Source organism: Heterocephalus glaber, unplaced genomic scaffold, assembly GCF_053883595.1.
Source record: "Heterocephalus glaber isolate CG9 unplaced genomic scaffold, H.glaber_assembly_v1.0 deba00000281, whole genome shotgun sequence".
In the NCBI taxonomy this organism is placed as follows: Eukaryota; Metazoa; Chordata; class Mammalia; order Rodentia; family Bathyergidae; genus Heterocephalus; species Heterocephalus glaber.
The window spans coordinates 25,110,219-25,136,017 of NW_028258139.1; the positions used below are offsets into that span (position 1 = coordinate 25,110,219).

A 25,799-nucleotide genomic window follows, 5' to 3' on the forward strand; every position below is an offset into this window, starting at 1 on the left:
CGTGGAAGTAATTGCATACTGGCTGCTCTGTGTCTGTGAGACTGGGATTAACCTTCCTGCCCCATTCAATTTCCTTTCTAGGTCCAACTGGCCCACCTTCAACACTCCCTCTAAGCACCCAGACCTCTAGTGGCAGCTCCACCCTATCCAAGAAGAGGCCTCCTCCCCCACCACCCGGACACAAGAGAACCCTGTCTGACCCTCCCAGCCCACTACCTCATGGGCCCCCAAACAAAGGCGCAGTTCCTTGGGGTAAGTTAACCTAAAGTCAGGGCCACAGCTGCCCAGGGTCAGGCCGTGTGTGGGGCTCCACTGGTCAGTGGGCAGTTAACACATTCAGAAAGTGGACCAAACTGCACACGTACTGGATAAGGACTTGGCTGTGTATTAGTGAAATTATGCCTGCCTCTGCAGGCTAAGAAACATCTCCAGAAATGCTTGGGGCCATTAGAAACTATTATAGTAATGAATATAGTTGCCCTCAGTATCATCACGGGAGTGAGTCCAAGGTCTCCCCAGGAAACTAAAATCTGCAAATACTCAAGTCTCTTATCTAAAATGATGTGAATGGCATAGTATTTGCATGTAACCTGAGTATGTTACATTAACGTGTCCAATCCAAGGTCTACCTTTTTTTTCTTTTCTTTTTTGAGTAGAGAGGAATTGTCTTGGGCTGCATATAAGGTGTATAGCATAGTGAAGGTAATAACCAAAACTCTTTTACTTTTTATTATAACATTTTACAAAGGTGGGCCGCAGATGGGGCACACTACATACCCAGTACAGTGTAAATGTCACATTAGAAGTCTGTAGCTGTTCTGTGCAGACCATGTTTTCCAGAATATTTTCAGTCCACGATTGTGTGAATCCGTGGGTAGGGACTGCAGGTACAGAGGGCTGACTATAACAGTAGTAAGGTGTGAGCCTCACCTAAATCTCACTCGGTCACGTGGCAGCTCTTTGAGGTAGGTATTAATCACACAGAAGAGAAAACAAAAACTCAGAAAATTAAGGAATCCATTCTCTCCCAACAGCCAAAGTGGTTTCCCTATGACATGAATCAGGGCTCGGTCCCTCTTCCCTAACACCCTTTAATGGCGGTTCCGTGAGCCTCCCGCCGGGGGCCCTTATCACTGCTCTTGCCCTGGCCTCCTTCACCTCCTGGCTGCCCCGCTCCTTCCCTGCTGAGGGCCCTTCCCTGCTCAGCTCTCGGTCTTGCTCCTTGAGGGCAGGCTCCCTGTCCTCTCTCACTTCTCACCTTGCATGTTGTCTCCCTGGCTGTCCTCTCTGAGGAGCTCGTTTTCTCCCCAGCACCTGCCTGAGTTGAGGAGTACTTTATTTACTTGTCTGTCTCTCCCTAGAATGTATGTTCCATGTCTTGTTCTCACCTGTGTTTACAGAACCTGGAATCATGCCTGGCACATGGTGGATATTCAGGAATCTCTTACCACTGAATAATAACCTTTCCAAAGGCCACTAGTTTAATCAGTTCAGTGACACTGACTGCAGATGACTAATTCCTGTCCATGAGAAACCTAATTCCCATAATTCCTCCTAGCCTACTAGTAGTGTTCCTACAAGTCGGGGTCATCCCGTCACCAACAGGGTCCTGGCCCATGACGACACACAGGAGCCCTGCTGAATGGATATGCTGTGCTGCATGTCTCTACTCTTCCTTCCAGAGAGTTTCATTATGGCTTTTTGTAAAATCGTGTTTATCATATAGATAGGTAATTCAGCTCAGTGCTTTTAAAGGCTTCCTCAAAAACCTATCTCAGGTGTTGTGAATTTTTTGAGGTTTTGGGAAAAGCCGTACTGTCCACTTACAGATTGGCACACCTGTTCACTGCTTGGCCCGGATGCCCTGGGATGTGTGTATACAAATACGTCTTTGATTAGCCATGTGTTCTTCAACTCAGCAGGCCTATTTAGGGCACCTACTGTGGCTGCTGCTTGGGTCTTCTTGAGGTGTGTGCTCACAGAGCTCAGGTTCAGAGCAGAACCGTGGAATAAACCATGTACATGCCCTTTGCTGCTAGCATGCACATTTAACCAGGTACTGTGGAAAATAGCATCAAACTGCATGAGAAAGCTAGCAGAGGTTCAGAGGAGTGCACCTCTGAGATGCGTGTTAATCAGTCCCCTGGAAAAACAAGCAAGGCAGCCAGAATCTAGGCATAAAGGCAGGTACATAAATACCAAGGATGTCCTAGATGTTTTCAAGGGTTGCATTCCAGGGCCTTCAGGAGTCCCCAGATTTGTCACAAAGAATTCCCCCAGAAAAACATTCCATTGAAAGTCACAGGTTTTAGCAGTGCAGTGGCACCTGCCTGTCATCTCAGCACCTGGGAGGCTGAGGCAAGAGGATTGCCATGAGTTCGAGCCCAGCCTGAGCTACATAGTGAGTTCAAGGCCAGGCTGAACTACATACCAAGACCTCAAAAGACAAAAAAAGTCACAGGTTTCCTATATAAACTTTTCATGTCACAAATTAACCTTCTTTCCAAATTTTCCTGAACTTTGGTCCTCTTGTTTAATTGGCTTTCTTTCTGCATAGGTCATAGTGCTTGTATTTATTCGTCTTGCGAAGATTCCAGCATTCCCTGAATACATTTTCCAAATTTTTGTAGCCTGAAAATCGTCACTTCCTTAGATTTCCTCTTTCTTTTTACTCAGCAGCGATGCTAGCACCTGGCCTTTCTTTTTCCTCTCCAGTGCTGGTAGGGTTGGGGCTTTTTTCACTAAGAAACAAGGTTATCATTTTGTGGACATCACTGCCTCCGGACAGTCAGCAGGGAGCTTGAAAGCCTTGCACAGATGTGGCCCTCCCTCAGGGTCCACGATGTGCCCCTGCCTACAGACAGCCAGCCCTGAATGGCAAAACTCAGTCTGTCCTCTGCAAAAGTGACACTTCCACACACTGTGGCTTTGGTGACCATTTCCAGACAGATCCCAGTGCAAATTGTGGAGTTCCCCAGGCCGTTACTTGTGTGTGGTCTGTGTGTGAGTGTGAATGTGATAGATGCACACAGATGCATCTGCAGACACGGTAGGTCATGGGCTGTGTGTAGGCGGACTCAGCTTGCCTTCTCACCAGCATGGTGTGCCTGTCCTGATCTAATGTTCCTGCTTTGCCATGCAGTCACTGCATGGTGACCCCGCCCCCTGCCTCCTGCTGCCCTTACATTCCAGAAGCCCAGGGCAGGAGTCAGGCTGGGACTCAGGGAGGCACAAGGAAACCAGCCTCCCTGGAGCATGCCAGTCCCCTGTGCTCCCATCTTCCCGGAGCGCTCAGGGGCCCTCAGTCTGCCACCTCAGCCTGTGGAGATGAGACAGAGACCAGGGCCTTTGGAGTGAGTGCTGTTGCTCTGGCCTGGCACGGGCCCCTCTGTCTGCCCCAGTGAGTCACCCTGAAGTACAGGAGGTGCCCAGACTACATTTCTGGCCCCTCCAATCTGGGCCTTTAGTCACATTATGTCCTCATCCTGGAATGTTCTTCTCTATTCCTCGGTGTTGAATGCTTCTGAAACTGCTTGTGCTTCTCTTTTGAAGGAACACCTGACACTGTGTTCAGGACCTACTTGATTTTCTGGTAGTAGCCTCTTCATCTCACCATCCTTAACCTTGGAAGGCTGAGGCAGGAAGTTTGAGATTTTGAGGCCAGCCAGTGAGACCTGTCCCAAAAAATGAAACAGCTGGGCATGGTGACATGCCCCTGTGATCCCAACACTTGGGAAGCTGAGCCAGGAGGATCCCCATGAGTTAGAGGCCAGCGTGAGCTACATAGTGAGTTCAAGGCCAGCCTGGGCTATATAGCAAGACCCTGCCTCAAAAAACAACAAAAAAGAAACAAACAAAATCCTTAACTTAATTACTTTGGCAGAGACTCTTTTTCTTAATAAAGTCACATTTACAAGTTCCACAGATGAGGACTTGATATCTTTTAGCTGGTCTGTTTCAACCTCTCCTAGCTAGGCCTTTGGCCACTAAAGAGTCACATCGATCCCACATGCAAAATACATTCCCATCATCCTCAAGTCTCCCCCCATCTTTGCCTGTTCTTTTAGTCCTCAGAGAAGATGCCAGCCAGCCACACAGCCCAAACTGTCCTCTCCTCTCCCTCCCCTCCCCTCCCCTCCCCAGGACCTGCCTCACCACAGGGAGGAAGTGTATCTGTCATGTTTTGAACTTTGCATGGGTGATGGGTCCTCCCACAATTCCTGTCTCTGGACTCAGGTGTCTCTGCTCTGTGCTGACTGCTAGTCCGGCCCCGGCCCCGGCCCCACGCCAGCCTTTAAGAAGGAGGTGGCAGGCCATCTGAGGAGGTGGAGTGAGTTTGGTCTTACAAAGTGAGTAGACCAGACAGGAGCTCGACACCGAGACAGTGCAGACAGGACCAGGAGCGCGCCCTTCAGTGCGTCTGCCTCACAGGAGGCCTCACTTTCTTCACGACAGGTTCTTCTCACCTCTCACCCCATTCTGTGCCTTCATAAGTCCTCCTGCAGATCTGTGGGTGTAGGAAAAAAGAAAATGCCCATTCATCATCATCCAAAAGCTTTAGATAAGAACCCTACATGTGATGTTTTATAAAGTGAGTACAAGAACTGAGCACTTGGCAAGCATTAGTGTGTCTAACAAGACCGAGGTCCCAGGCATCCGGCCTTCAGGAGCCTGGGCTCAGAGAGCTCCAACAACTTGGCCAGTTCTCACAGAGGTACCGGCCAGGATTTGGCTCAGCCTATGGGGCTAAGAACCCGCACGCCTCGCCCTCTCCACACTGCCTGCTGCCCCACAGGTCGGCGGCCGGGTGAGTCCACTCCTCTCAGCAGTTGTCTCTGCCCAGAAGCAGAGGCCTGGAGGAGGCGCTGTGTTGGGCACAGACGGCCCGGTAAGCAGCCTCATGATGCAGGCTGTGCCTCACTGTCACCCCAGCAGGGTGCCCTAGGCTGCAGCTCCAGCCTTGCCCAAGTGGGAAGGGCCGCTCCAGGCTTTGTTTCTGCAAGAATTACAACGTCCACCATGCCCCAAATCACCCAGATCTCGAGTTAACTGAAACCCCACTTCCATGATGGCTTTGGCAGTCAGACCCGGGAGATTCTGAGGCAAGCTTCTGATGAAGGCATCCCCGGTGGAGAGATTTGAGTTTTGTGGGGACTTTGACTTTTGAAGTGGCATTTCATTAAACCTCCCCCTTTTTTAATAACCCACCTTAAACAGACCAACTCTTACTTTAACACTATTTAAGTTATATGGAAACAAGGACAAAGGAAAAAATAAATGTAGCCAAGTAAGATGAAATCCAGGAGTGTGATCTCTTCTCAAAATCCATGACATAATGTCATATGTCAGGCCTGAAAGTGGACCATGGATATGACCCAGGGTCTTACAGAAAAGAGCAAAGAAGAAAATATACCCGATCATCTAGTTCATGGTAGGTGTAAGATTAATCCTGCTCTTGCCCTTAAGATTCTTGGGATTAATAACTGAGAGCCACTCAGCACAAGGCCTCTGACCTTCCACATTTACAGAAATGTGTGTGCAGTGCACATCAGGGAGACCCTGCATACACTGAATGAACATTCCAGAAGGCCAAATTCTGTTCCAGGTCCTGCCAGTCCCCACCTGAGTGACCTCTGGGAATCACATTCCTCACCTTAGCCCCTGTGTAAGCATTTGTTTTAATATAAAGCAGATAACTTTTTCATATGCTTTTATTGAGCCTTCAGAACCATTCTATAGAATAGGGATTGTTGTCCCCAGTCTACTGATGAGCAAATTGAAGCACAGAAATTAAGAATTGCATGTACTGTAAGTCCGATAACTTCAGAACTAGGATTTGAACCCATTTCAGGCTCGTGTGATTCATACCCTCTGCTGTTTTTACAAACTCTTGGTCTGCAGCTTCTGATCCACGTGGTCAGGAATGGAGAGTCTTGGCCACAGCTTCTTCAGCAGCCTGCCCAACATCGATCTCCAGCCCTCTTAAACACATTTATGATATACCAAGGACCTTTTCCAAATTGTGTGGAGAAAAAAAGATTGAAATGCTTCTATGGTTTTGCTCCTCATTACTCTTTAGTATTGTCTTACTTGCAGAATTTTTTCTAAGCCACACTTTTCCTCCAGGGCACAGCGGATAGCCTCTGCCTAGCTCTGAGAAAGATAGAGTCCGAGTCAGCTGAGCACAAATGCCTTCCCAGCTGGAGTGAGAAGTCACACGGAGGCAGAGAAGTTGAGCAGTCAGCCCAGTTGGTCCTGTCCTGTAGCAGGGGCTAGTCGTGCTAGAAAGTGGGGGCTACAGAGATGAAGGGAGAGCCCATCTCTGGGGTGCCTGCTCATGGGGGAGATTAGCATTGTTTCCTTTACATCTCGTAGGGCTACGAAGCCTAACTACCATATGTGTCATGCTTCTCGGGGATCAGCAGTCTAATCAAAGCCCTAGTTACCACTCACACAGACATCTAGTATAGTGAGTATAATTGTTATCCCCGATGTATAGATGGAGGCTTAGCAGAACAAGCAGTGTCTTCCACACTCCTACCTGCAGCTCAGGGGTACAGCTGGGATTCCTGGGCAGGCTTGTCTGCCTCTGAAGTCTGCACCCTTCGCTGTTCCCTAGAAGGAGGAGGGAGTGGTCAGAGGATTCTGGGAAAACAACTTCGGAGATGTTCTTTCAGTGTGGTTTAGTAATTCACTAAGAGCAGTAAGGAACAGCCATCACAGGGGAGAAGAACGAAAGGAACAAAGTTGGAGGCATAAAATCCTTCTCTGGGGAATGGCAGGTCACCTTGAGAGACCACGGGAGAAGATAAAATGGAAACTGGACATGTGGGCTGTGGCACGTATGGTAGTGACTCACCTATGTGACAGCAGAGCCAGGAGCTTCAGCCTGCTGGTGTCCAGCTCATTCATGCATGACTGGGTTAATAGCCATTTGTTTGAAGTGTTTCTGTTTTCTTCCTAGTAATAAGTTAGTGGGTGCAACAGTTTATTCCCCAAACTTTTTGTTATGGCTGAAGTCTCAAAGTACTGTATAAGGCCCAGTGCTATAGACTCAGCATTGAGCTTGGTGCTTGAGAAAAATGCCTACCATAAAGGAAATCACAGCTCAGGTTTTCATAAGAAATGCCAAAAAAAGTCCTCAAATATTACGCTGTGAGATTATAGAAGGACACTGATCATTAAAAGGACTCTCTCCTTAGAACTGACTTTGAAAGTCTTCAGTGCTGGTAATGCCAGCTTGCGTGTTTCTTGGTGAGTGCTGTGTCCAGGAGGTCCAGTCTCGGCACCTGTTCAGCAGGTGCAGTAGAACGGGAGGGTGGAGTTTGGGAGTCAACGCACAAGTGCTAGAGGCGGGCTGCTGGCTTCATATCCCAGCTCTGGCCCTAACCAGCAGCTCCACTCTCAGCAAGTTTCTTTACTGTTCTGCATGTCTCTTCGTATATAAAATGGAAGAAATGATTACTTCTCAAGAGCATAATTACCTTGAGGTGCTTGGCACAATACCTTCTTGTAAGTGCTCTATAAACAGTAGTTTTCATTATCAGTGTCACTGCGGGGCAGCACGATAGGTCAGGAAGAGCACACAGGTTAGTGGTCAGAACTTTGAGGTGTGTCATTATAGTCAAGGGGCCTTCAGGCATTCATGTACTTACCCGTGTTTCCCTTCCTTTAAAGGGAGATTGAGGTGCGTGTCTCATGGGGTTGTGAGGAAGGCGTTCAGACAGATGTCAGAGCATTTGGGCAGCTGTCAGTGCTGCGGAGTGGACGCAGCACGTCATGGAGTGAGGCTTAGTGCCTCATCTCTTGATTCTCCCGGGTACGAGTTCACCTGCCTGCAAGCCTCCTGCTGTGGAACGGTCACAGGAAAACCCACTCTTATCTAACCCAATTCTGACACTTTGGGCAAAGCACAGTCATATCCACTTACAGGCCACTCCCCCACTGGAAAGTTCTTGGACCTATTCAAGTACCATATCCTCCAAGGAAGACATCTCCTACCCTTTCACTCTGAGTTTTAGACACCATTTCCTCTCTGTCTTCACAGCAACCAGTCTGACTAAATGCTCACTTCATTCCACATTGTTATGTAGTTCCTGTGTGTGACTCTAACTCTGGGAGCAGTGGCGTGTTTGCCTTTGTGCCTCCTGCTCCACAGTCACACCCAGCACTTGAATGACATCTCTGTAAGTGGCCAAGGGTGAATGATGGCCAGTGAACAGTACCCTTCAAGTAGAGCCTGTGCCTGCAGTCATGTGCACAGGCTTTCGTGGGGTTAGGCTCAGCATCGCAGCCTCTGGGTGTACCAGACTTTCAGGGTTCTGCCTGTGCCTCCAGGCCAAGGACAAGATCCTGAGTCAGGGGACATCACCAGCTTCGATGACCACACAAGGCTTTTCAGGCAGCAGGCTGCTCATCTCTGACTTGCTAGCAATAAAAACATCAAAGCCCAGAATGCTTCGTTTTTGTTGTGTGGTAATGCCCCAGATGTGTGCCCTCTTGGCTCAAGTATTTTAACTGCTTTTCTGAAATCTGAAGGGTACTGTTCCTGCCATATCCATACATGCCTGTTGCAAGATACAACTTTGAACTTTTCATTTTCTTTGTAGGTAACGATGTGGGTCCATCATCTTCAAGTAAGAACGCAAACAAATTTGAGGGGTTGTCTCAGCAGTCGAGGTGAGCCATCTTAGCACTTTCTCTTTGGCTCAAACTTGGCAGTACGCAGAATTGTAGAAGTGGGCTTCAGCTGCTCTCCCGTTCTGCCCAAGTGTGTCAGCCATGGTGCCGTTTATGCTGGGAAACTGAGCGTCGGCTGGCAGTTTGCACGATCATCTTGCTGTACAACCACAAAGGGCATCATCGCCTGACATGGGTCTGTGTCCTTCATGACAGCAGGTGCTGGCCTCACTGTCCTGGGGTCCCAGAGTCACACTGTTCTCCAACGAAACTCCTTCAGAAAAAGTTTGAGCTTTTATTTTTGCTGTCTTAATTAAGTAATTTTGTTTTGTTGCTTTCCCTCTTCACCCCTTTTCCAGACCAGAGAATGAAAAGATGCTCCTCAGGGAAATATAATACCCCAGAGATCTCCAAACATTAAAAAAATGACTGCTTCCAGGTTCCCAGTTTGTAAGATTTTTCTAGGTAGGCTGTAAATAGTGTTTCTCCCTCTTCTCCCAAAATGAGCTACTTTGAGAAATTTTATCCAACCCTACCCCAAAGACTTTGAAGATAACAGTACTGGCAAGGACACAAAGAGCCACTTCCAGACCCGAAACCTCAGGGAGGAAGAATCAGCTGGTGTGTGGGAGCCACTTTCTAGAGTTTACCAAAGATGAAGAAACAAGCCCTGTTCTTTGAATACTACTGTGTTACTCACTCTGCAAGCCTGTGAGATAAAGCCCAATTACTATCATCTTCAGTTTCATAGATGAGAAAACCGAGGCCCGGAGTGCTGAACGGGAGCCTGGGTGTCCCAGCTGGTCCTCCACACTTGGTGCTCCTTGTCCTCCCTGACCCTCCCCACAAAACGGGTTCTGGTCTTCCAGAGTTGGGAGTGGTGCAACACACTCATAGATGTCTTAAACAGGAGCTGGAGATACAACTCGGTGGTGGAACACTTAACCTAGCCTGCATGAGACCCAGGTTCAACCCCATCATGGCAAAGAAAACATTGTTCTTTAATATTTTTAAACAGTATCAAGCTGATTTTTGGCCATTCACTGAGCTTTCATTGCCCTGCCCCTGTGTGCCCTGTCCTGGCAGCACCCTCGTGCTCCTCCCATAGGAAGAAGCCCATGCAGTGTTGATCCCAGGGCTCCTGGTAAGGATGTCTGAGCCTTTAGACCAGTGGGGGCAAGCCTATGGCACGTGTGCCACAGCAGATGATTTGTTATCACTGAGAGCTCTAAAAGGTTTGCCCTCACTGCTCTAGGCCTTGGTTTTAGGAAGGGGCCACAAGTGGCCACAGGCCGTGCTCACACCAGAAGCTGGTGAGCCAGGTCTCCCTGAAGCTGCTGATGCAGAACAGGAGGGACACAGCCCAGAAATGCTGGAAGCGAAGCCCTCTTGCATTTGCTGTTTCTCTTCCATCAGTGGCTCTGCCCACACAGATAAGAGGGTTGCCTGTGAGCTCTGAAGGGTCTGGGAGGCCCAGGGTGGCTGAGGGCTGGGACTGAAGACAGGAGCACATGCCTTTAATCTTCTTCCTTTGACTTCTTGTGTTTGGCTGGTTGCTTGCTTTTTCCTTTCCTTTAAGTACAGTTAGGCCAGAGAGAAGGAAAGCAGCCACCTCCTGGGACATTAGGGGACAGACAGGAAAGGGGCTCGAGATCATAAAAGGGGCTCTTGGTAGGTGGGACTCAGGCCCTGCCTGGACTGCTTTGCTTCTCAGGTGTGCAGGGCTCCGGGCAGTCTCCAAGGACCCTTAAGGCCTCCTGTTAGAAGGAAGTAGTGGCTTTCAGCTGATGAGAGGACATATTTGGTTATTCAGACCACATGGTGCAGGTTGCCATTCCAGGGACTGGGGCATTGCTTTCCCCTACTCATTTACATGTCCTCCAAAAGGAAGCCACTGCCGGGGCGTGCCTGAGAACCCAAGCCGCCTGTGCTGGTGTAGGAGGAAGTGAGAGCTCGGGCCCTGCAAAGGGGCTGAATTTCCACTTCCACCACTAGCTGGCCTGGGGCCTTCTGCCAGCTAGTGACCCTCAGCACTCTTTGGTTTCCCTATCTGAAACGGGGGTAACAGGGATCACAAGACATGGGCGCCTGTGTGCTTTATTTGGGGTGTTTTTATACACATCACCCCGAGGAAAAGCCTTGGCTTTATCACTAATAGTTATTTCTCACCTTACCCTGTGCTTCTCCAGCAAGGCACACTGAAATGCAAAAACTAGACTGTAATATTTTGTTAAATAAATTGTGAAAGGACTATTTCGATCATTCATAATACCTTTGGTTTCCACGAAGAGTAGATCACTGTTGCCATTATAGCTCTTATAGATCCTAAATTATTGTTATTTATCAAATAGCACCAGTTCTGCAAAGACTGCCCTTGGCCCAAGAGTCCTTCCTAAACTACCTCAGAAAGGTAAGATTCATCATTTTCATACTCACATGCAGGTGAGGCGTCTGTCTTGTTCACTGATCTATTCCAAATGCCTAGAGCATCACCTGGCACGTAGTAGATGCCCCGTAAACACTTGTTATGCAGGGAGACATTTGTAAACTCAAGACCTGTGATTAGCAAACCTGTGATTACACTTTTTCTAAAACCACTTTCCAGCAGACACTTTGTTGTGACCTCCAGGTTCTCCCTGCTCTTGGGCACATGGTCCGAGAGCCTGGAAACTAGCGCTGGCTCCTTCCATTTACTGGCTGTGACCTGGGGCAAGCGAGTGACTCGGCCGCTTCCCCAGGTTGGATTCCTGGTCTGTAAAGCAGGAAGTGATAGCCTGCTCAGTCAGCATTTGTGCAGCTGCCATGAAGTGTCATGCTCAGAAAACCCCTGGGAAGTGGGTGGCCGAGGACTCCTCCTCTGCAGTGGCTCTGTCGAGCGGAGCAGACACCCAAGTGGCACAGAGCCCAGGACAGCAGTGTCTGAGTGCTGCCGTGTTGCCCAGCAGAGGCTTGTCTCTGTCACCAGATCTTCCCACCCCGGCCAAGCTCTGCACTTACAAAAGCAGGGTTTCAGTGGCCGAGTGTGTGGCCCGGACCCATAACCCCAGCACCTGGGAGGCTGAGGTAGGAGGACTGCCATGAGTTCAGGGCCACCCTGGGCTGCATAGTGAGTTCAGGGCCAGCCTGAACTACAGAGCGAGACCCTGCCTCAAAAAACAAACAGTCTTGGGCCGGGCATTTAAGTCTGGTGCCGCTGCCTGCCTTGCAAGCACAAGGTCCTGAGTTTGAGTCCCGGTACCAAAAAAAAAACAGTCTCAATCTTCCTACTACAGCATGAATGGTAGTGCGGAGCCCTGCCAGACACCTTCAGAGCGCCAGCTTCACTGGGTCTTTGTGAAAGGGACCAGCGGGTGTTCTCAGACCTGGGCAAGGCTCAGTGGACTCCGAGCTGCTGTGTGGGCTGCTGCTGTTGGCGCCCAGGCCTCGGACCCAGCCCAGTACTGTGTCCTGGTTGAAGTAGAAGTCAGAAGAGGGCTCCTGTAGGGGAGCAGAAACCCCCCGCCTGCAGGCTTCCTCAGCCGGGGCAGAACGTCGGTGAGGCGCAGGCGTGTTGGGTGAGGAGTCCCCAGTGCTGCTGGCTCCTCCTCGTAGCCAGTGGGGCTTCCCCAGAGTGCTGCCTGGTCTCTAGCACTCAAGCCCCAGTGTTTCTCAGTGCCACCGGCTCCGCCTGTGGCTCCCACCACTGCTCCCTGTCCTCGTCCCCTTTGGCCTCCCGTTTCTCCTGTCCCAAAACACCAGAAAAGCACGCCCTGGCCCCAGCCCCACTCCCTCCTGTGCTCTGCTCTGCTGTCTGGACGAGTGTGGCGCCTGCTCTGACAGCTGGACGGGCAGGTAGCAGTCTGATCCCACGACCGTTGCTCGCGAGGTCCTCTGCTGCTTGCTGTGAGCCAGGACGTATGCTCACCCTGCTGCCACCTTGTGCCCTGCCTACCTGCACACAGTGGCCCATGGCCTGCAGGGAGCGCCCTGCCCTCACCCACCAGGCTGTGCCCCAGCTCCCGTCCCCCTCCTCTGGGACGAGCCATGTTCTCGGGACTCTTTCAGACGCGGGCTTGCTGTCTGATCCTCCGTCCCTACCCGTGTCCCTCCCACCACCGCCCACTGCTCTACCCCAGTGCTGGCCAGCCTTCTAGAGCTCTCAGAGACCACAAATGCCTCTGTGGCACACGTGCCATAGGGTTGCCACCGCTGCCTATGCCCACTTTCTTCCTTTGTGTAAATACTTCCACAGTTTGTTATTTCCCACAGTAAACTTACACCACAATCCTCACAGCACTCTGGGAGGCCGGGGCAGGGGGGTTCAAAGTTCAGTCCCAGCCTGAATAGGTGACTCCCGTATTTGAGGGCTTGGGACACCCATCGCTTGGTGTCTACTCCCCTCTTAAGTGCGGCTCCTCAGTAAGTGTCTTTCCAGCTTCTGCCCGGGAATCTCAGTTTATTCCTCTTGCTGCTGGCCTCACACTGTCGTTTGCCCAAATCAGAGCACTTTACGAGCCAAGCCACATTAGGTGGATGGGCAGAGTCCTTGACTGTGGCTTGCTCAGAAATAGATGTGGCCGGGCAGGCCAGGAGCAAAGCAGCCTGCAGGACAGGTTGGGACAGTTCACAACGCTGGTTCGTCCCTGTCCGTCCGTCCATCCATCCATCTCCCACGGTAGGGGAGATTGAACCTAGGGCCTTCACACTGAGCTATGTACTAAGCCCCCTTTTTTTGTTTTTTATTTTGAAACTGGGTCTCAGTTGCCCAGACTGGACTCAAACTCATCCTCCTGCCTCAGCCTCCCAGAGAGCTAAGATTGCAAGCATATGTCACCATGCCCAGCTTCTTCTCTTTCCTCTAAAGATGTTTTTCTAAACCTGTTGTATTTTTAGGATAAAATCCTTAGTTTGAGTCACACAGTGTGCCTTCGTCAGCCGTTTCCTCGCGGAACATTTGCTGTGCTCGGCCCCTGTGCCAGGAGCCAGAGTTAGGAAGCGAGGAATCTTGGCCTCGGGGAGCCCTGTTTAACAGGAGTGGATGGCATTACTCTAAAGAAATGCTTACAGCCTGCCAGTTCCTGTCAGTAAATTCCTCACGTACGTCACCCTGTGTAATCTCCAGGGCTGTGCTGTGAGGTGGAGTTGGCACAGGGAGATTGTACACTTTGCCCAGGGTCACACGGCTGGTGAATGGTTGGGCTCACGTTAGAGACATGCTGACAGTGAGTGTTCTCCACAGAGCTGTGCCAGGAGCGCCAGGGCGGGTCCGTAATTTGTGGCCCTGCCTGAGCGTAGCATAGCGTGCAGCAGGTAAGGAGAATGAGGAGCTTGGAGACTCTCCTGAGCATATTAAGTGGAAACAAATTTTCAGACTGTGTGTGTTACTGCAGCATATGTGTTATAATGCACATTCTGTTTTAGATGCTACATGCATAAGCCCACATATGCATATCACCAGAAGGTAGCGCTTTACCTGGGAGGATGGGCCTTCCTGCTTCTTGTGCCACCTCCTGCATGAGTCATGTAGAATCAAGGGAATTGAACATGATGCAGCCATAGAGGAGAATGTCCCTTCAGAATGACATTTGTACTAGTAAAAAGCTTAATGACATGGCAAGTATTCTGCTAAAGTAGCACATAGTTAGATGCATTGAAATTGCATGGCAAAGTCAAGAGGGGAAATATATCAACGTGACAAATGGCTACACTTAGATGGAGGGTAGGCTTATGGAAAAGTGTTTAACTGTACCTTCCAATTTTCCACAAACTGTATTATGTTTGCTTTTTAAAAAAATCCTGGGTTGATATGGCCATTGTGTTCTTACCTAACTAAGGCGTAAAGCCATGAACAGTAGTGTAGGTGCCTCCTGGCTCCAGCTCTGACCTTGTTAGAAACAGGCCATCCCAGGCTGGGGCTGCCCTGAGCGGGCCGCTCCAAGTGTGCACCGGGTGGCGGTTGGGGGCTCTCAGGTGACTGTGACAGGAGCAAGCCTGCCTCCCCCTCACACGCTGTTCCAGTGACTTCCCTCTCTGTGATTGTCCCTGCAGTGGCACTAAGGAAAACAGAAACAAGCCATCATCTCTCCCTAGACAAAGCCAACGTCCCATCTGAGATTTTCCAGAAATCATCGCAGCTGACAGAGTTACCACAGAAGCCCCCACCTGGAGACCTGCCCCCAAAGCCCACAGAACTGGCCCCCAAGCCCCAGATTGGAGACTTGCCACCTAAGCCCGGAGAGCTCCCCCCAAAGCCGCAGCTGGGTGACCTGCCACCCAAGCCCCAGCTCTCAGACTTACCCCCCAAGCCACAAATGAAGGACCTGCCCCCCAAACCGCAGCTGGGAGACCTGCTGGCAAAATCCCAGGCTGCCGACATCTCACCCAAGGCTCTGCAGCCCTCCGAGGCCATGCAGAAGTCACACCCAGTGGATCTGTCCCCAAACATGCAGTCCAGAGACGCCATCCAGAAGCAGGTGTCAGAAGACTCCAACGACCTCACGCCCACTCTGCCTGAGACGCCTGTGCCGCTGCCCAGGAAGATCAACACGGTGGGTGGGCGCCCGTGTCCGGCTCTGCAGGCCACTGCTGCACTGAAGGGGGTGGGGGCCTCGAGCTGAATGCAAGAAAATCAGGGTGCGTGGCTCCCAGCTGGCTGCCTTCGCCTGCTCTAGTTCACATGTGGTGAGGGGACAGAGCCTGGTAGCTGTGGCTCAGGCTTTGGACCCCTGGCCCCCTCAGCACTGGTGTCAGCCTGGTGTGACTGCACTTGCGCCCACGGCAAGTTCCATACTTCTCAGCCTGCTTCCTCGCACGGCAGAGACCGAGCATAGCAGTCCTCCCCAGCATAAATTACACATTCGGCCCTCTCCGTCGCTCAGTCAGCACAGAGATGAAAATCTGCTGGCTGCCACAGTTTTGCCAGGCTTCCCAGACTCTCACCCAGCCCGGCACACTGCAGGCTGGAAGCGGGTTCCCTCAGGATCAAGGAAGGGCCCAGGGGTGGAAGGGAATTCACTGGACCGAAAACGCTTAAAGAGACAGCTTGCTTTTTTATTGCTGACTATTTAATTAGCAGGGTGTTAAAAGTATTCTTTGGAAGGTAATGCCTTTATTTCCGTCTTCCTGTTTGCAAAGAACTGGAAACCCAACCAGTAATACTCAAGTCAAAACTGGTCAGAAATGACAGCTATTGGGGAGCAGTGCAGAACCTCCCACCCCAGGCTGACCCTACGGGGTTTGGCCAGCGTGTCCTGACCTGCTGTTTTGCAGGAGGGGACTGAAAATTGGTTTATGCTGTACATTCGGTATGCAGAAGCTGCAAGTGTTGCTTTACATCGTGTTTCCTAAAAACGTTTTTAGACTGCTGTCATCTCTGCAAGCTGACGTTGCAGTGGAGGAGATCAGGGCCTTGTCTGCTTTCTGGTGAAAGCAGCTTGGTGATGGCGCGTCCCCAGCTGGGGGCCGGGCTGACACTGGTGGGGAAGGGCTGTCGTTCCCGGAGAGCACACTGCCCTGGGCTCAGGCAGATGGTCCTGCCACTGTGCTCGTGGACACATACGCACGCACGCACGCACGCACAGGAGGCACGCCAGGCTCAATGAAGCCACCCACCCTTCAGTGAGCACTGTGCTCGCCCCTGTGTTGGGTCAGTGTTTGTGCTAAAGCCCAGTTTCTCCACTGAAGGGGAAGAATAAAGTGAGACGTGTGAAGACCATCTATGACTGCCAGGCCGACAATGACGACGAGCTCACATTCATTGAGGGGGAAGTGATCGTTGTCACAGGGGAAGAGGACCAGGAGTGGTGGGTATGTATGGACGGCCATCCATTCCTTCATGCACTGTTCCAGCACTGCCCGATGGACCCCGTGTTGAGTCCTCCAGACCCTGCAGTGAGTAAGAGAGCGCCCCGAAGCACAGGGGTCCTGCCAGCTGTGTCACTTACCCAAGGGACCCTAGGTATTTGATCTTTTCCATCACTGCAGCATATGCTAGAAAAGCAGACATACTGCTTTGAAAGTGGGTCGGGAAATTCACATTTGTATATGCTTTTCCTGTGGTATCGTATGGCTGCCTTGTGTGCTTGCAGGTGTTTTCTAGTTTTTCAGATACAAAATGAAAGCTCAGGAAAGTCAAGCACTTTGCCCATCATCTCTCCCCGGCAGCCAGTAAGCATGCAAAGTCAAGATCCAAGTCCGCCCTGAGCCCCAAACCTATGTGCTTGCTCCCCTTGCACCGCAGCCCCTGGCTGCGCGTCAGAGGGCCATGGTCCCGTGCAAACTGAGCTGCTCCTGTGCTCACGCTCAAATCCACCCTGAGCTCTTCCTTTGGAAAGTGTGGCCATAAAACTTCCCTCACCCACTTTTAGAAGATTAAATATCTATGAGAACTCCTTTGACAGTAAAACCTACTGCCCAGGCTGGGGAAGGAAGGGCACCACTGTCCTCCCCAGGGAGCTGCTGGGAGCCGAGAGGCCTTGTGGATACAGGCTGCGAGGCCTTCGAGGGCAGTTGCATGGCCTTGCTGCTCAGGCTGGCCAGGAAGCAAGGCCCCTTGGGAACTGCCAGGCCAAGGTGCAGCCTTTCGTCCTTCGGCCCTGTAAGGACAGAGGCTCAAGTTGGTTCCAAGTGGCAGCAGTTTTGCCCTGCAGGGACTTGTGGCAATATCTGGGGACGTTTTGAAGCTGGGCGAGGAGGCACATGCCTGTAATACCACCACTCGGGAGGCTGAGCAGGAAGATTGCCACGAGTCCGAGGGCAGCCTGGGTTACATAGACCCATAAAGAAACCAAACAAACTGGGGATATTGTGACTGTCGGGAAGACCTGGGACAGGAGTGCTGTGGGCATCCAGCAGGTGGGAGCCAGGGATGCGCTAACATCCTACCGCCTCAGCAGAGCCCACAGCAGAGAACAAAGGAGGCTGAGGCAGAGGGGAGGAGGACTGAGGTGATGGGGGCCCATCCTGTGTCCTGGGGCAGCATGAACGTAGAGACGCCGCTGCTCTGGCCTCTGCCTGTGGAGTGGCCCTGCCTCCAGCGTGCAGCCTGTTGGAGAACCAGCTTGGGACAGCCACGGGGAACAGACTGAAATCCCCAGCATGGTCACTGCTGGTCCTGCGGCCTTGGACAAAAGTATGTCCCTTCTGCAGACCTGTTTCCTCTGGAAAAGACAGGACCTGACGCATCTACCTCCCGGAAATATCGCAGGCTCACTGCAGTCTTCTCACCGCACTGCTGTTGGACAGTGACTATCTCCTTCGCTGAGAAGCTGAGAACTCCAGCAGACTCCTGGGCGAGGAGGACCAGTGCCCCCCGCACCCCGTGTCTCAGCAGGGCTGTGGGGAGGATTCTGTGGGTGTCAGCACATGTCTAGCTACACTTCCTGACCGTGACCCAGCACTGCCGGACCCCTCCTGCTGCCTGATGCCAGCAAGACCCTAGGAGACATGCAGGCCACTCAGGACACTTGGCAGATGAGACACCCGGCAGCAGGGATGTTCCCTGAGGTCACGGGCCTGGGAAGCAAGTGAGCTCTTGCCACAGCGGCCCAGCCCAGCTCTGTCCCATTCCTAAGACCCTCTCCTCTGTATGTGGCATTCAAAGCCAATATGTATGGTCTTGATACTCCTTCTGGTAAAGGGCCATGGTATGATTCTCTTTAATGTAATTAATACTGATCTAATTGAGGTCATCAGAAAACTTTCGCAGGTCACCATGGCTTGCAGGCTTATGTAGCAGACAGTAAAGCTGCCTTTGGCCATCCTCAGTGTCAAAGGTTTTCACAGGATCTTTTCCCTGTAGTAATGAAAAACAAGTGATTGATACGCAGCAGCCCGAGAGAAGGGATTTTCAGCCCCGTTTTAACAGTAGGAGGTTTAGTAAGATTTGTCTGAGGTTACTCGCCTGGAAAGACAGCCAGCAACACCCCCTTCACAACACAGGTTCTGGAACCTGAAGCCCAGGAGGTCTCGGCAAGTTATTGCCCCTCTTGGGCTGCTGCACAGGTGTCTTGAGATCCATGCAAAAGTGCTGAGCGTTTTGTAAGATGTTGTTTGCAACTCTGTTGTTTTACTACCTGGTTCATGACCCAAGCTCTCGGAGGTTCACCAAAGGGTGGGGAACGGTGAGACTGGGGTTCTACCCCCAGGTTTGTGGGCAGACTTTGGGCAGCTCTTACCCACCGGCCTGAACCTCCTCTCTTCTCCCTGCAGATCGGCCACATCGAAGGACAGCCTGAACGGAAGGGGGTCTTTCCGGTGTCTTTCGTTCACATCCTGTCCGACTAGCAAAAAGCCGAAGCTTCAGACTGCCCACATCCTTCATGCAAGACTGCTGCCTCCATGTAATCCTGTGCACAATGTGTATATAGCTGCTGTTACAGAATGAGAAACTCGTGAAGGGCCACCTCAGGAGGGAATATAGTATGTGTTGTAAATATCCTGTGGTCTTCTGCCTTCGCCAGTATTAGGGTAGCCTCGGGACCCAGTTCGCCTTACTGGTTTGCCAAAGCCATCCTTGGCATTTAGCACTTACATCTGTCTATCTATGCTGTTTTACAAACAGAAAAACAAAAACACAGGAGTGCTGGCTTTGCAAGTAGAAGTGGTCTCCAGCACCCGCTGAGGGGCATAGAATTGACTTTCTGTTCCTAACAAAGCAGTATTCTCAATCATGTTACTGAAAGTGCATTCTTAGCAAAGAGGTGGGTTCTGTTTTCCAGGTGAAACTTGTAGTTAGCTCCGTGACAGACCAGCCTGTAGTTATCTGTGTATACAGTTTACAGCTACAAAAACCTACTTTGGTATTTATTACAGAAAAGTACTCAGTTAAATGTAAGTGTTACTCCTTCAGCAGAATATTCACTGACCCAAAACTCTTTGTGGCATTTTACAATGCACACAGCCTCATGCAAGTTTAGGCAAGGGGATTTATACTATTGTATGGTGATGAGTGCCCACCCCGAGATATTACCTCATTATGCAAAAATAACATATCCTTCATGACGATTTTGACAAAAGTTTAAAACACGTCTGATGAAGTTCAACTTTCAGGAACCAAGGACTGCCAGAAAATACTAGCCTTTGCAATATGCATGCATCTAGAAGCTTACCTGAAATCTGCCTTTTATAAAGGAATAAATAGTATGGATAAGTTGAACTGTACATTTTTTAAACTTGATCGCCATTAAAGCAGAAATCATAAGGTTGCAAGAACATTTGTTTCTAGTCAGTCATTTGGCCTTCTCAAGAGTATGAATTTATATATTGTATTATGAGTCAGCACCCCTTAATATGTCAGAGCATCTAAAGTATTGGTTTTAAATTGTCTTCTTAGGTTATTCAAGAAGAGGGATTTAGAAATCACCCTTTTACAGTTTTTCCTGTGTAGAATCCAGGTGCTGAAACCAAGCTTTTCTTTTTCCATTCCATTTCTTAAACCCCAATTACAAAGTTTTCCCTCCTTAAGCTCTGTCCTATAGACATGTCCCCTTCAAGTCAATTCATACAGAACCAAGTTTTGGAACGCTGCTATGAATTGCACTGTGAAAAAGGCTCTCTCCCTGCGAAGAGTCTCTTCTCTCTCCTCACTCACTCTCTCCCTCTCTTCTTTCCCCTCCTCCTCTCTCTCAGTCTGCCTTGTACCCCTCTCTCTCCTGTCTTGTTACTTTTGTTTTGTTTTTCATCCCGGCCATGCTTGTCAGACCATAAAGAACATTGTGAGTGGGGCCGGAGATTTAGCTCAGCGGCACCGCACCTGACTTGCAACACAAGGTCCTGAGTTCGATCCCCAGTTCAGGGGTGGGGGTGGGGGTGACACATTGTGACTATTTCCGTCTTTGACATCGTCCGAATCCTGGAAATGAACATGGCACTTGTACTCCAGGTCAGTGGGACTGTCCTCTGATCCCGGGCGCACATTTGCTTAAACTGCTATTTGGGCCACAGTGCAGAAGTCTAATATTTTTAAGCAGATAATCTTGGCAATGAATGAGAAATGTTAATTTCACAGAAGCACAACTCCCAGCCAAACCAGTAGGAAAGGCCTTTCATAGTCACAGTGCTCAGTAAACATTAATTTAGTGCTGCTTAACTGGTTACTAGGACACTTTAAATAGCCACCTGAGAAATCAGCTTTGCATGACAGAGCTGCAAAATACTTCATCAGCTGTTCATGGAAACTAGTTCTAAGCGACTGCTTCCTGGGTGTCAGGGCACGCGCACCTTCCCACAGGGGACTGGGAGTGGGAGACAGCGCCCTGCGTGGGCCACACTGGACAGGAAGTGGGCGGCTGAGGTTCCCCAGGGCGCCACTTCCTTCACTTGCGCACGTTCAGCTGCGTGAAAGAGCCGTTCTTTTTGTGGCCTAGGCTTTTTTCAGTGATCTGAAAATAGACTGCTTTATAAAAACACACACAAAAGCTGTATCTCTACGAGTACACGGAGTCAATGTCTAGTCTTTTCCCCCGGCTGCAGTAGCTCACACAAATGCATTTTTCATGCCTTTCTTTTTCTGGTTGTGTTTTTGTCTCCATCAGGAATGTGAGTTCTCTAATCCAGCTTACTGTAGGACATAGGAAGACTAGATAGAACACCATTGGCAATCTTGTGGAGTTTAAATCTGATCTTGTTCTTCAACTCATGAGCCACTATCTGCGATGTTGTACATGATAGATTATTTTGAAGGTATGGAACCTTTCGAAAAAAATAGCAAATTAGTTCTTTTTCCCCACAGAGAGGAAAGTTATGTTCTGCAAATAGCGTGTCTTATTTTACTGTTGAACAGCAATTGCTATTTATTTTTTTATTGCCTAGAACTTCCAACATGTTGTATAGGAATCCCGTAGTGCCACTAGTTAAATTCCGAGTTCCATCCAGATGTTGCCATCGAACATCAGGACGCTTTTCATTTCACATGTATTTACTGTGACCATTTTTCAGTAATGTACGTGTTAATTTCTACTTTTTTTAATATTTAAAACTGCTTTTAAATAAACATATTCTCAGTTGATCCCAAACATCTGAAATCAGGCCATTTTGTGAGTTGTCTGCTACTCTTCTGAATGGGAAAACCAAGACGTTTGTTGGCTTTGCTCTGGGGGCGTGGATAGCACGGGTCACCCTAAGTCCTGTGCCAAAGCTCACCCCGAATGGGCACCGGACGTCCCAGCCTCGCGACGACTTCGGCACCTGCTCCTGCTCACGCTAAGGCGCGGCGGTGTTCGCGCCCGGGCTGAGTGCGCGTGGCCTGCACTCAGGCACGGCCTGTGGCAGCTCCTTGGCCCCCGGCAGCCCCAAAAGGCGCAGATGTCTCACGTCGCACGCCTGGAAAGGAGGCCCGGGAGGTCAGTCCTCGCCAGAACTCTCCAGATCAGCGGTGGGGTCCCGCTGCCTCTCGCGGAGAGAGATGCGGCAGGGGAGCCGAGGAGCTCTCCGCCCTCCACCCTCCACCCTCCACCCAGCTCCTTCCTGAAAGCTGGTCCGTTCAGTGTCTCCTCGCAACCGGGCAGGATGGAGCCCACAGGCCCCGCGTGGCTGGGAAGAAGGGCCTGGCGCGGACCCCACTGACTGTCCGGATGCCTCAGGGAGAAGCCAGCACGATGCCCTGGGTAATGCGAGAGCCGGGGCGGGAAGCTTTCTGTCTTGCTCCAAAATGCCGACTGTGTGTGGTTTAAAACCCGGGACAGGGCCTGTTTGAGCCTCACCCCACCCCGAGACCCTTCCCGGGCTGGCTGGGGTCCCCACCAGGGGCTGGCCCGCTGGGGCGGCCTGCGGGATCGCGGGGTGGCGGGTGAGGGCAGTGTGGCCCCGTCAGCCGCCCTCCGTGCCCCCTCCGCCCAAACCCTGGGCCGCTTTCCCCGCGCACGTATGCGGGCCTTCCCCAGGCCCAGCGGGGCTGGCGGTGGTAGCTGTTGGGAAAATCGGCCCTTTCTTTGCGTTCTCCGCGGATTCTCCTCCGCTGAGCGCCAGTCTCATCCCGGTTTTGCAGGTTGAGCGGGCGCCAGCGCCCTCCTCCAGGGGCGGCTGAGCAGAGGGCTTGAAGTCGCTGCGCCCTGCCTCGGCCTCGGGCGGCCTGGGGCGGAGATGGGCGTAGGTACCGGGTACCGGGCACCGGGCCGTGGCGCAGAGACGCGCGAGTGCTGTCCGGAAAAGCTTGCTGTCCGGGAGGGGAGGGGAGGGAGCCAAGGCTCGCCCCGCCCCGCACAGGCCCGGTTAGAGGGCGGCGCCCTGTGCTGTTCAGGGGAGCAGGGTCCCCGACGCCTTCCCGAGGACCGGGGCGCACAGAGCGACTCTGAGCCCCCTGGCGGGGCCAGACCCGTGCTGAGCAGGCACCGCGGTCACGCTCTCTCGGGCACTGCGGACGGAGCCGTGTTCCTGCGTCCACATGGGGCGACTGCTGCCTCAACTTAGCCAAGGTGCTGGAGGCCAGATCTGAACCGCGACCCGGGCTCCCTGCAGCCCTTGTGTGTGACCCTTCGCTGCCCTGTGAGCCCAGCAGCCCAAAGCAGACTGAAACAGGACTGGGCTCAGACCAACACTGGCTTTGCCAAGTTCTGTGCACACAGCAAACCTAGTTGAGGCGCCGGGAAGCCAAAGCTTTGACCTTCTGCAAACCGCCCCCCACCCCCCCCCCACCGGGAAGGGTTGTTCAGCCTCACACTTCCTCAGAGGGGCTTGAACCTCACTGGATAGTTCTAAGTAGACTTAGGAGACAACAAATGTGTCACCTACGCTCTGGCCTGGAAACATAGTAGCCTAGGTTTTCACGTTATGCCCGACGTCCTCTCAGGTCCTCAGACTTAAAACCAGATTACTGAGCCAGGGATGGTGGCGCAGGCCTGTAATCCCAGCACTCTAGAGACTGAGGCAAGAGGATTGCCTCAAGTTCGAGGCCAGCCTGCACTACACAGGGAGACTCCGTCTCAAAAAACTGAAAAAATACTCAAGCCCAGCCTGGGCAGCTTGGTAAATAAATTGGCAAGACCATGCCTCAAAATAACTTTTTTTAAAAAGGGACTAGGACTGTAGCTCAGTGCAAAAGACCCTGGATTCTATGCCCAGTACTGAAAAAGGGGGGGCTCACCCCAAAAATGTCACCTTTGCTAGTGACAAGTGACAAATGAGAGAGATGAACCTACTGACTGCGTGATGTGCAGTTGTGGTCACCGAGTGCATGAGCCCTGACACCTCCATCAAGAACTTCCTGGAGGGCACCAGGGGAGTGTGCAGAAAACCAAATTCATTTCTCCTACAGTTTGATTCCGAAGCCACATGTGCCAGAGTTCCCCACATCCAGGGAGCCTGAGCTGCAGAGGATACCAGCAGGGGTCAGTGACCCACTCTGGACAGGGGCAGGGCCACAGCTGAGGGCTCACCAACCACGCGCTGCCCGGTGCCAGGTCCAGGTTGTCTTCCCTGCACTTCCGCCCCCAGCTGCACATCATGGGCCAGATGGCTTTGCCCGACGGCTCACGGGACATGGCAGACACGGTTCCAGGGTTATGAGGGTGTGACAGCAGATCTGAGGAAGAGGCAGGAGGGAGGGACAGGAGCTTCGCTGCCTCTCTGGGAACCTACTCTGCAACCCCCCAGGAGCAGCTTATCAGAAGCTCCCCAGCACCTGTCATTTGAGGCTTTGAGGAGGCCTCATTACGTAGGCATGAGTGACTCAATCACCAGCCCCAGTGCCTCCCCTCCGCCAGGTCGGGGATGGGGTGGAAAACCCCCACCCTTCTAATCCGGAGCAGCCACCCCCTAATCATCTGTGTACAAAAAGACACTTGTCACTTTGGAGGCTCCAAGGATTGTAGGGGTTGTGTGCCAAGAAACAGGAGGAAAACCAACTACTGCATACGATTTTCAGATCTCACAGCACCTGTTGTTGAAAGAGGTCCCAGTAGCTGGTCTCCTTACAAAGTTGGGGGTCCCCACCCCAGTGGAGGGCCGAGGCCAGGAGCTCCTCCCTCAGGCTCTACCCACTGCATTATGCAGATGCCCACCCTGCAAATGGGCTGCTTGACAATGGACCTCTCTTTATGGTGCACTAAGCTGTGGAACAAAGATCCACAGGAATACATGGTGTGAATGTGCAAACCTAGTTCCTGCTCAGCTGAAACCACTTAAAAACTCCAGCGGAGCACATGGCTCATGCCTAGAACTCCATCCAATCGGCAGAGGCAGGAGGATCATGGGTTCAACGCCAGCCTGGACAACCCACCTCAGAAATAACAGATCTCGACACTGGGAGCTCCCTGGTGGCTTCATCTCTGGCCACCAGTCACCTGATGCCCTCTCTGGAGGGCCCTGTGTGGCTCCCACCCAGAGAACGTTTGGAGATGCAGGGACACCAGGACCACCCAGGCTTGCCCTTCCCCGCTAGTCCCGTGGCCTGGGAGCCACCCTCTTGTCTGTGGCAAAATGGAAGATGGCAGGTCATGACAGAGCTTAGAAGGAGGGGACTCAAAGGGGTGACTTAGGCGGCAGTGAATAGGAGAAAAGTCAAAGTGAAATCAACCAGAAATCTGTCAGTCAATGCTGAATATAGGGATGCCCCAAACCTACAGATCCCCCCTGAAAATGTATGCACGTGTTGGCCAAAAGACACGGAAGTCGCTAAGACCTCTGTTTGTTATCATAGAAAGGCTACCCATAGTCCACCAGCAGCGGAGTGCATGTAAGCTGGGGAGCAGACACCAGAAGAGGAATGCGCGTTCTATATCCATCCTGACCTCCTGGCTGAGGCTCACACTGAGCACAAGAAGCCACGATTCGAGGAATTCACTCTTACTCCACTTTCTGTACAACACGGGGCGGTCTCTTCAGGTACGCGTCTGGGTGGGGGAGTGGAATCACCGGAATGGGCTGGGGAGGGGCTGGGCTGGGGGGGGGGGTCACAAGGCGCTGCTCACAAGCTGCTCACTCCTGACTTGCACTTTGTTTGTTTTGTGGTGCTGGACAACAAACCCAGGGCCTCACTTGTGCTAGGTATGGGTTCTACCACTCAGCTGCCCCTCCGCCTTTGACTGACATTGTTCTATCTGTGTGCTATTCTCAGGGGTGAGCTGGTAAATGTTTAGCGCTTTTAAAAATTTACATTTAAAAGAAACTTTACTTGTAGCATTTTTGCCAGTTCCTGTGGTGTAAAT

At 51.5% G+C, this 25,799-nt stretch overlaps 1 protein-coding gene across 9 annotated transcripts in view; it reads left to right on the plus strand.

Annotated features, from left to right (window-relative positions):
- Asap1 (ArfGAP with SH3 domain, ankyrin repeat and PH domain 1) overlaps positions 1-21,671 on the plus strand; it is a 322,988-nt gene extending 301,317 nt beyond the window's left edge. For 6 of the 9 annotated variants that reach the window (XM_087184109.1, XM_087184116.1, XM_087184120.1 and 3 more), the window contains 6 exons: positions 82-252; positions 8,610-8,679; positions 11,031-11,089; positions 14,707-15,206; positions 16,342-16,464; positions 18,868-21,671. In XM_087184109.1, the coding sequence (XP_087040235.1) occupies positions 82-252; positions 8,610-8,679; positions 11,031-11,089; positions 14,707-15,206; positions 16,342-16,464; positions 18,868-18,942 (998 nt within the window). In that variant the 3' untranslated portion in view covers positions 18,943-21,671. The remainder of the gene's footprint in view (positions 1-81; positions 253-8,609; positions 8,680-11,030; positions 11,090-14,706; positions 15,207-16,341; positions 16,465-18,867) is intronic. The other 3 variants (XM_087184129.1, XM_087184139.1, XM_087184142.1) reach the window with 1 other exon arrangement.
- Positions 21,672-25,799: the final 4,128 nt, after the last annotated feature.